This window comes from Pelophylax lessonae (assembly GCF_965119305.1).
Source record: "Pelophylax lessonae genome assembly, chromosome: 11".
NCBI lineage: Eukaryota > Metazoa > Chordata > Amphibia > Anura > Ranidae > Pelophylax > Pelophylax lessonae.
This window is the reverse complement of record NC_138778.1, coordinates 172,700,798-172,716,727: the sequence shown is the minus strand read 5'-3', so window position 1 is coordinate 172,716,727 and position 15,930 is coordinate 172,700,798. Positions and strand designations below refer to the sequence as shown.

The following is a 15,930-nucleotide window of genomic DNA, read 5'->3' as shown; positions in this document are numbered from 1 at the left end:
GCCAGGTAGGCCCTTGTACAATATAGCTGTTACTAGATCTAAATGGGGATTGTACCATCAGGCTATAATTTGTGTGTCAAGCTTTAAAATGATGGCCATCAACCATCAACAACTGAAAGACTGTTGGTTGGAATGACCCTTTAAATAATACATTCCTATATCAGTTTATAAGCACATTAACATTACGGCTAATAGCCACCAAGAAGCGCTCTTGTTGGAACCAGAGGACAGTTTCAGGAACTATATGGGTTATAGGAGACTGAATGCCAGAGACAGAAGTCAGAGAGAAAGGATTATACAAAGCATTAATATGGCTTTTGTTAGGCATTGCCTATTTTAATTTCCTTAGACCTGTTAGTGTTCAGTTATCTTACATTAACTGGCGATCGGTTAACACCACAGTGTTTTGGTATTTATTGCCCACCATACTTGGTCTATTAAAGGATAACACAGTAAAACATATTAAAGAAAAATCACTGGGCTTACCTAATAAGAGTAAAAGGAGGAGTGGAGTGGTATAACCAATGGCAAACTGGCAGACAATCATAAATGTTAAGCAGCTTAGATAGGACTGGCTTGTAAAAGCTGATTTGTGATTGCCGGTTGCTCCTAAGGGGCTGTACACACGGGCCGAATATGGGGCGGCATCAGCCGGTTCAATAGAAACCGGCTGATATTCAGACTGTGTGTGCTGCAGCCAGTCCAACAGAAGCCCGGCTTCTGTTGAAGGGCATGACCAGAAAAGGTCTGCCAGTCAGCATCCGATCAGCACTCTCAGCCAATGGCTGATAGCGCTGACCAGTGTGTTCTGGTGGGGGGAACAGTCCCCTGTCAGAACACAATAGCTCAGCAGGGAGATTGCTGTACTAACATTGGATTGTTAGTACAGGATCTCCTCCCGAGTTCTTCAGTTTTTTTTCATTCAGCCCGCTGGGTTGAATGAAAAAAAAAAAACTCAGAGTGTACTAGGCTTTACATTACTCATTAAATAAGCCATTCGTGTAACAGTATGATCCAGAAAATATAATAGAGATGTCCACAGTTGGATGACAAGAGTCCCAAAAATTGTGAGCTAGTCCCTTTTTTATTCCTAAACAAACAGATGGATAATTGGTTCAGTCCAACAAGTGTCTGATTTGACAAAACCAGAGCAAAGGTAGGACTGGTGCCCAGTTTTATCCTTCCAATGAAACTACACGAGTGAATTTACAAAAGTTGGAAGCAACCAGGTTTATTCTTTCAAATGCTGCCAAGATTCTGACTACTGATGGGCACAGTTCTAGTCTTCTTAACTCCTGTTTAGAAAAATCTGTCCCAAAGAAACGAATTAATTGCTTTGGGCAAAACAAATGATTTTGCTCTTATCTCCATCATTTCAAATTTCACAAATCTTTGTGTTTAAACACATACCGGTACTTTCCATTTCCTCTGAGATGAGCAAAATCTGATAATTTTGTTACCTCTAATTTAAAAATATTCTTTCCGCTTAATTTTCTTTTTAACTTTTTAAATCCATGTAAGCGACAGGGCCAAACAGAGTCTTAGTTCTGCATAATATATGACAAAGATTTCCACACAGTCTTTAAAACATGCGTACCCTATGTCCCTAATTGGGTCTACTAATTAAAATAATGGAGAAAAGAATATGCTGCCCACAGCAACCAGTTAAATTCCATGTTTCACCTTTGAAAACCCTATTGGTTACCAGCCAACACTTTTGTTCTTATTTTAGAAATGGCTCTCTGAGTGCCACAAACTTCTATCTTAAAAGAAACGACCAACCTGCTTTGCCTTGTTGGTGCCCAAAAATCCCCAAAGAACTCCCAAAGTTTACTAAAGCCACTTCAGGCTTCAAGAACTTGGACTGAATGGAAGTAAACAGATCAAAGTCCTGGGCAGTTCTGAGGATATAATAAAAAAATGCATGAATAGAGGTGACCTTTATTAACCATATCTTAAAATAATCACCAGATCCAAGCAATATGGGAAGCTTTGCTTTGTATACACCCTATGAATAGGGCTACTCTGCAAGCACCCCACAACCGTGTGCGATCCAAACACTGATTGCTCTTCAGAGACCAAAGATAAGCTCAAGTTGGCACAAATTAGTACAAAAGGTTAGAAATCCAAAAAGCATCTCATCCACTTATAAGAGCATTTGATGCTCATGCACCAGGACCAAACAGAGTGGCTTGGGATGTCAGAGTGGGTGGGACCAAGTGTGACTTTACAGGAAAAGCCAACATTAGCATATCTTCATCTGTTTGTATCTCTGGCCATTTTTATACATTTGTTTTTATTTTTTTTTGATCCATGCTTTATTATTGTATGCTCACTTTGGCCTACTGGCCTACATAATATGACCATTCTGTTAGTGAAAACTGATGCTGTGGTCAGTAAACAGGAACTAAGGCAGTTAATTTAATTGGTTGCTGTGGACAACACCTCCATTTTGTACCCTCGGTTTTTCATATTTGAGGCCCCTTGTCCTTTTTTATGGGCTTCATTTAAGTAACAAGACTATACAATATAACAGAAGGACTGCTCACTAGTATCAGGTCAACTCTTATGTATGGATAATGATATACCTGTCCATTTTATCCCTGAGTGTGTCACAGGCTGGAGGTAATTAAGATGGCTGTCTATTGTATCATATTGTAGACATGGCAGTACAAGGGTTAGGAAATGTGGCAAAACTAAGATGGTAACATCTGTTCACACTGTAAATAGTTTAAGGTGTTTAGATGTATTTCTAGATTATACTTATATGCAGAGGTAGTATACTAACATGGTTGAAGCAAATTGAACATGGAGCAATAAGCATTGATATAGCCTCATATTTATAACCCAAAGCCTATTTGCTTTAGTTCTGTGCTTCAAGGTACCATCCCATGCTTGTGCACCACTGCCCTCTATGTTATAGCAGAATAAGAGTACCTGTCTGAACTATGGATAGTGCCACAGTTGTGTCAATAATGTCTTATGACCACAACACAAATACTTGGCTAGGCTAGCTAACCAAAGACTTGTACTAACACCATATGGTGAAGTGTTTTTGTAGCATTTTTTTTTGCATTTTGTAGCTGAGACTTTATGGCACTTTTCCACTGCAAGTACCGGCTCGGCTCTACTTGGCCCTGCTTGGCCCGGTTTGCTTTTCCACTGCTGGTACCGCATGGTACGGTTTTGGAACGGTTCGGTACGGTACGGTATGGTTTTCTTTTCCACTAAAGTAGTACTAAAGTTAAGTGGGTGGGATAACAATGGGGTGGGTGGGATTCTCTGACCAATCAGTGGCTAGTAGTGACTGCATGCAAAGGATTGTGGGATATGGTGCCGGGTATGGTACCTCTTGGAACCACAATTGAGGTGGTACTGTTTTTGAGAGCCGTATCGTTCAGTTCCATGCAGTGGAAAAGCGCCGCCGTACCGTACCGTACCGAACCGTTCCTACACCATACCATGCGGTATCAGCAGTGGAAAAGCACAAAAGCGAGCCGAACCGTTCGGTTCCATGCAGTGGAAAAGCACCATTAGAAGTAATAACATAATCCCTTAAAAGGGACTCATATGGTTCATTTGCTAAAGGAGCAGAGAAAGTTCACTTAGCAAAGCGAATGTCTACTTAGTTTAGTAAATACAGTGAAATGTTCACTTTTAATACCCAATCATGTGCAGAGCAGAACAGGTTTGCTTGAACATGATTAGATGATTGAATTTAATGCCAACTTACTCACTAAATTAAGAAAATAGTCACATTGCAAAGTGAAAATGTTTTACTCTTTTAGTGAATCATCTTCATTACTACATAAAGCTTGCATGGTCTCTGAAACTACTTCAGTCTTAAAAATAGCTACCACGCGTCTAAAATGTAATATATGTACAGCACAACATTCAAGCTTGGTCTTTTAGGCATTTTAGACCAGAGCAAGGCCATTTTTTAAATTTTTTTAATATTTGTTGCTTCAATGTACAAGGGCCTTGTAAAGCCACTCATTGCTTCATTATAGGTATGAGCAAAGAGAAGACGCTATAAGGGAAACCTACTACCTTCCAAGTTTCACCTTCCAATGGCTAAAATTACTCAATACCAACTTACCTGCGCATGGATGCTTATCCGATTATATTGGTAGGTAAGCTACAAGGTCTACCTGTACCATACCATGATCAAACATAAACATGCAATTAATTATGTAGCCAACCTGGTTAACCTGCATTGATAGTTATCACTTTTGCTGTAAACATTGCGATTGTCTGTGCACCAGAACAAGGAGGATCATAGCGTGGTGGAACACTTGCCAGTGAAACAAGATTTTCTAGTAAAATTTCATCAACATTTTTTTCAGCACATGTAATTTTTTTTTCTTGCTGTGGTTAATGATGTATAATTGGTCCGCTTTAAACCATAACTCCATTTTTTATGATCATAAAAACCATAAACCACAAAAATGTTCAGGTTTCTCATTAATAGACTTGTTTCCTTATGCTTGTGCAGGCCCATGGAGGCTCTACTTAACCCAGTGGTAAGTGTTCACATTTTGTGGTTAGAATACCTGTCTTAGAGCTCTTGGTCCTGTAAGTTTTCTGCATACTTTTGCTGTACTCTACAGTATTTATAGTTGGAAAAGAAGATTTACTTACTTACGATCCCTCCCGGTGTCTTCTCCCCCATGCTCCACTGGTCTAAGATCTTGATGTCATCATGACCAGGGTCAGTCCACCATCAAAGCATGGGGGAGTGACATCTAACAGGGGAGTAGAGATCAGGTAAGTAAAAATGCTTTTATTCTTCCCAAGACTTAAAGGAGCAGTTAACCCTTTCAGTGTGGATGCAGTCATAGGATTAGGAGGAATATTCTGAATTCCCAGAGTTGAGCTTTAAAGTGAACCTGTGAAGGGCAAAACAACAGGTTAAATTTAAAGCTGCTCCCTGATGCACCTAACATTTCAATTTTCTTTGGCTGCTGGGAGCAAAGAAAAGAAAACATGGTGTAAGTTCTAAGTCGATTCTAGTAAGAGCTTACACAAAGCTGAGATCTAGCTCCCCACCCAAATGTAGCAGGGCTGGGCCAAGCACCAGCACTGTCAAATGGGAGGAAAGGGACACATGCTCCTCCATACCCAGATGTACAGGTATGCCAAGCAACCAGACTAGAAGTTTGACATTGGATGCACAGGATACTTCAAAAGCCTGACCAGGCCAAACTAGCAAAAAGCAAAGTCCATCATTTCACTTCATTACCTTAAAATGCATATTCTGCCAGAGAGATGGAGTTATATATATGAGATTTCAAACCATGTGATATATTTGTCTATCACCAGTAGTGATAACATGCAATGGTAGTTCATTTGTCATCTGTAGGAGTTTAAGGTGGCCTGTGACAAGAGGTGACATCTGGATTGTATTACACAACTAATGCAATGAATGCCTTGCTGAAGCCAAAGACATATAGTTATAATGTATACCCATTGCTTACATCTAAGCCATTGAGGGCACAGTACTGCATTTTAAATGCCTAGCAGCCAATCAGAAATCAACTTTGCTTTGTCTGACCACACTAATCTGCTAAAAGCCTATTAGTTATTATATTGAATGAGTTATTATTCCACTATGCAGTGTTACAGAAAAGAAGTGCAATAGTGGGGATTTGCTGCATTAACATGTTTTGTGTAACCTAAAATTTAAAAACAAGGCATCGAACTTACTAAGGGACTGGGTCGATCTTCTTATGTTTACACCAGAACTGCCTCTTTCCCCATGCAAGTCAATAGGAATAGCAAAATCAGCCTACAGCAAGCTGATGTAGATTATAAAGAGGCAATGCAGGTCTGATGGACCTCTCATTGAACTGTGAATGATCTAAGCAGAGTCCCAAACCTATGTCAGTTAATTTGCCAATTGACACAAGCCCAGGTGTATTTTTATTATTTAGTTTTTTTATATACTTTACTAACCTTTTATAAAGGTACTAAGCTATGTTTGTCACAATTACCAGTTTGATATAATGGATTATTGGTGCAAATTGATGACTTCCCTTGATTTGTAAAACAACCCCAGCCACCATGACTATCTCTATGGTTGCAAGTACTTTTATCAGTGGGGAATCTGTTATCACAGCTTGATGTAATAGTTCAGCTAACAGTCATCAAGTCTAACCTGGGGTACTCAAAACATGAGACCGCCACCAAGAGGTGTTTTTGATGTGGTCTACTGTAAATCTTTTGGCAAAACCATTGGATACTTGTTTTAATCTGTTATATGGTTATAGAAGAATGAAAGCTAGGTTCTGATTGCTCCTAAAGCATTAACACTAAGGCTTCTAAGGCATTAACACTAAATATATTAATGATATTGTAGATGTAGACAATGGGTACATTTAAGAATGTCTCTGGGCCATTAAGCAGCATTACCTGAATGAATTATTAACACTCTAGAATTTGGGCACAATCTTTGTGCAGCATAAGGTGCTGTATTTCTAAGTGCGACTGTAAAATAGCCTTCAGAATCTAGAGCCACAATAAACCTCTACTGCACAAAGCCCTCAAATTCCCTTAAAAAAGATCCTAGAGGGTTGCAGCCACTAGGGTTTTTAGGGTGCAGGGGGAGGGGGTCACCAGTCAAGGCCTATAAAAAAAAACCATAAAACCTAGAAGATTTAAAAGACTGAAGTAAGAGGGAGGTGGGTGCACCTTAGAATTCTCAAAACAATGTCTGATCATCCATAGCTTGCAACTCCTTATCTTAAAGTCTTAGGTCCATCACAGTGAGAAACCTGGAGATGCAGGACATGAGAGGTCCATAGAGAAGATTACACACCACAATACTGAAAATAATGCTTCAGTGCAGACGGATTGTCCGTTAATACTGGGTATAAAGGGAGGTTGGGGGATTTTGGGGGGGCAAACTTTCCTTCACATCTCGTGCGGGATGCTCCATTGAGTGATATCAGTATGAAACATCTTCCTTCTGTCCTACTATGTCTCAGTTACACTGGTGAGGTAGCAGTAGAGTCGCTGTACAAGCTCTGGGCGATGTCCTCCCTCTGGATTTTGCGGAGAGCTGAGTAGAGGGCATCAGTGGTAGCGCTGTCCTTGCTGGACCAGTCAGAAAGCAGTGCTCGTACTGGGAACTCATCCTGTGTGAAGGTGTCTATGAGTTCATCTTGGTAGCCAAGTTCTCCAGCTAAGTTTTTCCATGTCTGCTCCAAGGAGCTGGTCAGGAGCTTCTCTACCTCTTCCTGTTTGTGTGGTGGGAGAGTGTTGTAAAGATGAAGATCATTTTTGCCTACGGAACAGACCAGATAATTAATACATATTATACACTGTATCAACCTTAGTATCAATATATTCCCAACTATGTTTTTTTTTTAAAGAAAAGTAAAAGTATATATCTGGTCTTGAATAGCACATGGAAGTGTTAGAACCTCTGTGAGGATTTTATTACCGTAAAATTAACATCTTGTATTTATTCAATGACGAGAGAAAGCTCAAGGCCATGAGCACTTCACTTTAAGAGGGACAATGCCTTTATCCAAGGGGATTATTAGTGTATTAACCTCCCTGGCGGTATGATTATTTTGGATTTTAGGTGCTGAAAGCGGTACCATTATTTTGCATGTAATTCTTGTGAATGAGCAGTCCAAACCAACTGTATACATTTATTATATATATTACATATATATATATATATATGTATGTATACATATATTATGTATACATATATTATATATATATTATATATATATATATATATATACGTATATATATATATATATATATATATATATATATATATATATATATATATATATATATATATATATAATGTATACAGTTGGTTTGGGCTGCTCATTCACAAGAATTACGTGTATATATATATATATACGTGTACGTATACGTGTACGTATATATATATATATATATATACGTGTGTATATATATATATATATATATATATATATATATATATATACATACATGTATATATATATATATATGTGTGTGTGTATATATATATGTATATGTGTATATATATACGTATATATATATATACACTGTATATATATATATATGTATATATATACATATATTTACATAAAAAGTACAGTAAAACTGCAGGAAAGGGCACTGGGGGGCAATGTAATGTGATTTTATTTTATTTTGAACGGTATCAGTGTGTTTGGTGCATTTTACATTTGAATTTGCCGCCGGTTCCACCCCCCGGCGGACGTCACGTCGCCGGAGACGGAAGCCGGGGCTCGCAGACGATCGGGAGAGAGCTCCGCCGCCGCATTCCGCTCGCAGTCTTCGCTGGATCCCGGAGAAAAGGTAAGTAAAACCTCCTCCAGCATCCAGCGATCTTCTTAGCGCTACCCCGAGTGTGACTCGGGGTTACCGCTTTTGGCACTAAAATCTTACCCCGAGTCACACTCGGGAATACCGCTAGGAAGGTTAATCAGCCCTGAAGGAGGGAATGCAGTTCCCTGAAATCAACATCCCTTTTGAATCTTCCATTAATATCTTTGTTTGTTTCTTGATTCTTCTGGCTTCATTAGGTATCCCTTGACTAGAGGCATTTTCCCAGTGGGGCACTTATGGCCTTGTAAATCCTGTTATCCAGGAACTTGATTCCTGTCAATATCCCCTTTTTAAGATTTTTCTGTCCCCAGAGTTATAACTGGAAATAAGTGGAAATCCCCTAAAATTTTAATTAGAAAAACAAATCCCGCTTTTGACAAGGTTCTTAAATGAAAGGAATCTCCTTTACTCTTCCCCCTAACTTCCTCTTCCAATAACAATTGTGACTAGGACAAAGTCTTATTTGTTGAACTCATTGAACTAATTATGAAAATAGTGAAGCTGGAGATCCCCAAAGGGTATAAATGCTGAATTTTAATTTGAAACAAATATTAAATTGTAAAAATGACTTGTCTACAATCATTTATTGCATGGTCTTAAAGCTTCTCTGGATTCAAGTCAAACAAAATAAACAAATCCCATTTCAATAAACCTGCAGATATTAAGACCCCGTTCACACTGGGGCGACCTGTCAGGCGACCTGGTCGCCTGACAAGTAGCCGGCCATACAGCAGCACAGGACCCGTTCTAATAGGAGCGACACAAGTCGCTCAGACTTAGAAAAAGGGTCCGGAGCTTCTTTGGGGCGACCTGGAGCGACCTGCATTGACTTCAATGATATGAAGTCCGTGCCGGCCGCTCCGACAAAGTTCACAGGTCACCCAGCAAAGTTGGGTTGCCCCAGTGTGAACGGGGTCTAAACCATTTGTAGATTGTTTGCAAATATATCACCAAGAGCAAGGTTTTGAAAGCAAATGCCAACTGTTGCAAAAGCAGCATTAATATTAATGTCAATACATTTAAAGCTGCGCTCCAGCCTGACCTTCAGACTTGCATAGTTGTACAGGCTCATCTCTTGTACTAAAATTGCTTACTCTGATTTTACCATGCTAAGGATTCTAACAAATTTTGTAGATGATTGCTACCTTTTTCTGCTCTGTAGCAATAGCTATTTGTTTCACCATATCCTTTGCAGACTGATTCTGAATGGAATTCATAGATTCATTATAATGACCAGGTGTACTCTCATTGTTCTGATGAGAATGGTTCTAGTGCCTGCATTCCTTTAGAAATATTTAACCCTTGGGGAGAATCTCATCTAAAATAAAATTCCCATTGCAGAGGATGCCTAAAATTTTACTTGTATCATAGTACAGACTTCTGGGAAAATCAGTGAGCCAATCATACAGGCAGTTAATTAAATTTCTGGGGCGTTCTGTACACCAATAATGATGTAGAGAATTTTACAGAAAAATACAACAGCTGCAAATTGAAATGGTAATGTTTAATAGCATTAGATTACAATATAGTATATCCGGCAATTGAATATGCTATATTTTGTTTATATGCTATATATTTTTTTTTCACAACAGTGGAGTCATCCTGTAAGGATAAAGGGCGTAGCTTTTGAGAAATGATACTGAATATAGTGACAAGCTGGGAATTTATTCAGAGTTGTGAAGTTATTAAAAGGTCTACTTTAATAAGGTAAGTGATAAGAGTAGAATTATTTTCAACAACCCAGAAGCATAATATATTATTATAATTAGTCAGTGACCAGAAAAGATTTTAATCTGTATTTCTTAAGAAAGACTATCCATAAAACTTAAAAAAAAACTTTGGCACAAAATGAGTCTTTCTCTGACACCTCCAAAGTTAATATGTTTTTTATGTTTCCAGCCAGCTATTAAAAAGCATAGTTGCAGCAATATGCATGGTCCAAGTCTTCACTCATGGTGTATATCAAGGTGGTCCTAACTACAGGGAGTGTGATATATTGTTGAATTTATTTGCAAGGTCCCACTCACAGGGCAAGCTTTATTCAGGAACAATCCCCTGAGTTGTACATGTGCAATGTGTTAAAGGAATAGAAGATTCAATAACACCGAACATGTTAAAAACCCATAAAAAACAATTTGTATGTTCCTGGGCTTTTTAGGGATATCAAATAGTGATATAATCGCAAATAAATTAAGAATTAAAGTATATATAAAGTTTTGGATAGAGTAGGGAATCACTAAAACCCCTGTCAGCTTTTTTTTGTCAAATATATCCCATTTGGGAGATTGACCTTCACAACAGGAAGGTAGAGGAAATCAATCTAAAATAAAGCTGGCCATACATCAGTAGAATTTTGGTTGAACATTTGTAAGAAATTTCTAAAAAATTGTACATCAGAGAATTTGACCTTGCTATCACTGAGTCAACTAATTTTGTTTGAAAGCCCTTAAAACTTTGTTTGGATCTGCTACTTGAAAAGAATCCCATTTTTAAATAGAGTAGGGAATTGCTAAAAGCCCTGTTAGATTTTATTTTGCTAGATATGTCCAATTGGGGGGACTGGCCATCAGAACAGGAAGGGAGAGAAAATCCTCCAAATTAAAGCTGGTCATACAACAGTAGAATTTGGTTCAAACTTTTTAAAAAAAAAAAACATTGTTAGAGCATCTGATGTTTCAATCTTTGAGTCAACTAAGTTCATGAAAATGCCCTTGAAATTTTATCCATCCAACAAGAATGGAATTTCAGACGTAGTAAGCAGCTTAATTTGCAGCCATCAAACATGTGCTTTTCAATATGTACGATTTTTCCTGAAGGAAAACCACATTCACAGTTAGAATTTTGATTGTTCAAGAAAAAATTTCCATCCTACTTCTTCTTCTAATTTTCTCATTACTGTGGTTGTAAATGATCGTCAATTTGATTCCACTTAACCTTAGAAAATCAAACAAACGTTCCAAAACCAAAAATTTTTGAACAAAATTCTACTGGTGTATGTCCAACTTAAAATAGAAATGAAAGCAAAACTTTTTTAATTTTTTTTTTCATTTTGGATACAGTAAGCATAGAGTAAGGGCTTGTCCCCATGGTTGAGCCGGGGGTGCTCACATGCTGCAGCTGTGATGCTTTGCTTTACAGCCACGTTAGGAATTATACCCCCTGGTGGGTGTAGTGCCCACTGAGTGAGACCCGTGAGGCCACTCTGCAAGCCCCCTTATATATAGGGCATTCACAGAGAAAAGCATTTTTTTTTTTGCCATCTGTGTCCCATTGGGGAGATTTTCCTTCACTTCCTGTGCTATATTCAAAACAGTAAGTGGGAGGAAAACTCTCCAAAGTGAGGAAAATCCCTGATTGTCACTGGGGGTCATCAAGTTTACCCATTGAAAGATTTACCGTCTATTTCTGTTTTGGCTACAACCCAAAATATGGGATTTTCTTTCACTTTCACTTTCAGTTAACAGGCCAAATAGAGAGGTTGAATCTCCCAAATGGGGCCACAGACAGCAATAAAAACCCAACAAGCTTTCAAATCCCTCTCCACTCAATCCACAAAAAAACGATTTTCCCCTTAGTTATCCTTAACAGGAGTTGCAACTGGCTCATCCACCTTACCAACCGTTCAGTGTCTCTTACTCCTCTCTGTCAATCCCTCCACTGGTTTCTGTTCACCCAACTAATCAAATTAAAAAGAATACATACAAAGCCATCCACAACTTGGCCCCCAGCTACATCACTAACCTGGTCTCAAAATACCAACTTAATCGTTCCCTTTGTTCCTCCCAAGTCCCCTTGCTTTCTTGCTCCCTCGTCATCTCCTCCCATGCTTGAATCCAGGACTTTTCCTAAGCCTCTTCCATTCTATGGAACTCCCTATCCCAATCTGTGCAACTATCTCCTACTCTGCCTTTAGACTATCCCTGAAAAACCTTTCTCTTCAGGGAAGCCTATTCTGCCCCATCTAACAACTGTACTTTTATTTCCTCCATCAGCTCATCTCCCACAGTTATTACCTTTTGTATCACTTGACCCTCCCTCCTAGATTGTAAGCTCTAATGAGCAGGGCCCTGTGATTCCTGCTAAATTGTTTTGGAACTGTATTGTCTGCCCTCATGTTGTAAAGCGCTACGCAAACTGTTGGCGCTATATAATTCCTGTATAATAAGAATAATAATATTAACAATAATTTTAAGACTTCTCCTCTATTCCTGTTCCAGTGACAATTTACATTTTTAGATTTTTCACCACTTTTTGGTCCCTGTGCCTAGGTCAAATACATATGGTTGAATTTGGTACTTTCTGAATCATCGATCCACATCAAATAGCAAATAAAGTATGAATTGACGCAGAACTTCTGATCTGCCAACCTGTTCTGAGTCAGTGGCTCAGTATAATGGTCAGGTAGCATTTCTAAAGAACGAGCTTAGCAATGGCAAGCTATGTATTTACCCTCAATAACTATAATGAGGTCCATTTTATTTTTTGATTTTTAAAATAATAGGTTTGGAACTGTTTTACATTTTGCTTTACTATTAAAGTAAAATTGCAATTGGCAAATAATCAATTGGTACTGGTTGCACCCCTGACACTAAGATTTGTGTTTCGTAGAACATTATAATGAAATAGCACAGCAGCAGATGTTTACTTTCATGCCATCTCTCTCTAATTGAATAATGTGACCCATCTGGACAGAGCAGGCAGGGAGGGAGAGGAGATGACTCACTGCTTTTACTCAATCGGTTGTTTTTAAATTTGGGCTTTGGCTATTTGGCTCTGAAATCTACATTATTTTTTTTTATGTGAGCTTGGCAAATAAAAAAAGGAGCCCTTTATGTAGAGGAAAACTGAAAACTGACAATAAGCGGTAAGAGTGATGGCATTGTCTTCCATACCTTGCATATGTCCTGCGGGTTGCTCGGCAGTGCTGTCGCTATTAACAGAGATACCACTATCACTGTGTAGTTTCTCCCCCTCTGGGGATGGAGTTTGGTTCACTGTGTGGCTATTTCCTCCTTGCTTGTTCTTCTTACAGCTGTTCCACCTACATGAAGATGAGATAGCGAATGATCACACACTTTCTACCTAAACATCACACAGCTCGCTCATATTTACTAATGAGTTTTAAAGTGATGGAGAAAAAAAAAAAAAGGAAACACAAAAATACAATCCATGTTATTACACAGTGAACCTTCTCGTGTAATTCCACCGTACTACTACATGCAATTTTTTTTTCTTGGAATTACGTAAGAATCAAAATTGTTGAAACTGACTTCCACAAGACGACCAGACAGTCATTTAGTGCCTCTAATAATTCCCATTCTCAAGTCGTCGGGTCAAGGTGATGTCACTTAGAAATCCTGCCACTGGTAGGACCTACAAGCAACAGACATCTGCTCCTAAAGTGTTGCTTATTTGCAGTGTTAATTTCTTTGATTAAATCATTTTCGTCATAATTTCCATCAGCGGAATGTTTCCAGTGATGAAAGCTAAACGAAAATTACCCAGCATTTTCGTCAATTGGCAAAAATTATGACAAAAATCAATTTCCATTTTTGTCAATGAACGAAAACGGAATGAAAATGTGAGCCACATAAATGTCCGGTTTCCTGGGAGCTCCACCTGTAAAGCCCATGAGTGTTTCCCCTCCCAGCAAGCAAGGTAGCGACCGTAGTTTGCTTAGTGCTGTGGTTGTCCTGTGAAGCATTACAGACCTCTCAGATGACCATTCAGAGCACTGTGTGCATTACAGACCTCTTCAGACCACCACCCAGAGCACTCGCTCTGCATTACAGGCCTCCTCAGATGGCCGTTCAGAGCACTCACTGTGCATTACAGGCCTTTTCAGACCGTCCAGAGCACTCACTGTGCATTACAGGTCTCCTCAGACCATCCAGAGCACTCCTCACTGTGCATTACAGGTCTCCTCAGGCCATCCATAGCACTCCCCACTGTGTATTACAGGCCTCCTCAGACTGTCCAGAGCACTCCCCACTGTGTATTACAGGCCTCCTCAGACTGTCCAGAGCATTCACTGTGCATTACAGGCCTCCTTAAACCATCCAGAGCATTCCTCACTGTGCATTACAGGCCTTCTCAGATCATCCAGAGCACTCTGAGTTTGGAAATTCTAAATAATGCTTTACAATCCAACTAAACCCATTAGATTTTAGTCAAATAAAATTATTTTAGTCAACTAAAATGTACTGGAGATTTTAGTAGATTAAAATGTAGGATATTTTAGTTGACTAAAATGTAATGCAGATTTCAGTTGACTAAAATAGGACTAAAACAAAAACAATTCGGATAAAAAAAATACGACTAAAGCTAAAATGGCATGTTAGTCAAAAGACTTTGACTAAAACTATATAAATGTGAAGAAACTTTCTGCACTATCCTTGGGTATAAACCACCTATTACTCAACTCTATATACTATAGGAAGCAGCTCGCACCACTATGCATCCAACCACCTGTACAAAATGCAATAATTATATATAGTCACAAAAAAGTGCAGTGTCTCCATCAATAAAGTGCGTTCAAATTATAGTGCATAAATAAATATCTGAAAACAGTGTAAAAATTTGTGAGGTCCATTCAAGCAGGTGAGAAGACACCTGAAGGTGGGGTGAAGGGCACTGTGGTGATCAGAGGCAATTACTAAATAGTTTTTCACGGACATTGAATCATTTTTTGATGGACTGTATATGTATTTAAAAGAAAAGATGGACTCACGTAAATCTATTATATATAGATGATTTTTACACAGTTTTCAAATATTTATTTATGCACTATAATTTGAATGCCTTTTATTGAAGGAGAGCACTGCACTTTTTTGTGACTATATGACATAAACTAAATTGAAATTTGACGTCAAAATTAACACTGCTTATTTGTGGCTCTGTTAATGCTTCCTCCCAGGCGAGGAAGACTTTGCATCATTTTTCTTAAGCAATCTTGTAGCTGGCAAGTCACTGCCAGAGCCAGGATCACTAATTTGACAAGGCCTTTATGCAGAAAGAAACAGAGACTGGATATTAATGAACAGTCAGGGTCAAAGGTATTACAACAGTAGTAAGTTTCCAAAAGGGAGCCAGTTCCACTTTAACACTTCCCTCTTCCGCAAGCACAATAGCGGAATCTTTTATTTTATTTTTTAATTCTATTTTTATTTTTTTTTATTCCAAGCCCTATTCCCTCCTAACATTCTAGCCTAGTCCAGAATGATGTGTACCTGGTTCTGCAGCCTCCTGGGATACATCATATCTCCCACAAGGCTGCAGAACTGACACACAGAGTGGCTGGGGGGGGGGGGGTGTCATCGGAGCTGACTGCCCACAGCTGGAAGAGGCAGCCAACTGAAGAGGACTAAGATGGCAGTGTAGGACCTGCTGTGTAGCACCAAAAAAGTGGATCGCAGAGGGACATCCGTGTGTGCGGGTGAGTATGTGCTTTAAAGAACATTACAGCACTACAGGTAAGTGGGGAGGAAAACATGGGGGGTAGAGGGAGTTAAGCACCCTCTTTATTGAGTAATAGTCACATTTTTACTGAACATAGGAAGCTTGTGGAACAAA

General features: G+C 38.9%; 1 protein-coding gene across 1 annotated transcript in view; it reads right to left on the bottom strand.

The window, feature by feature from the left end:
- Nucleotides 1-6,190: 6,190 nt before the first annotated feature.
- Nucleotides 6,191-15,930, bottom strand: part of NGFR (nerve growth factor receptor) — a 143,753-nt gene continuing 134,013 nt past the window's right edge. The window contains exons 5-6 of the mRNA XM_082271294.1: nt 13,251-13,399; nt 6,191-7,285 (exon numbers count right to left, since the gene is read on the bottom strand). Of these exons, the coding sequence (XP_082127420.1) occupies nt 6,987-7,285; nt 13,251-13,399 (448 nt within the window). The 3' untranslated portion in view covers nt 6,191-6,986. The remainder of the gene's footprint in view (nt 7,286-13,250; nt 13,400-15,930) is intronic.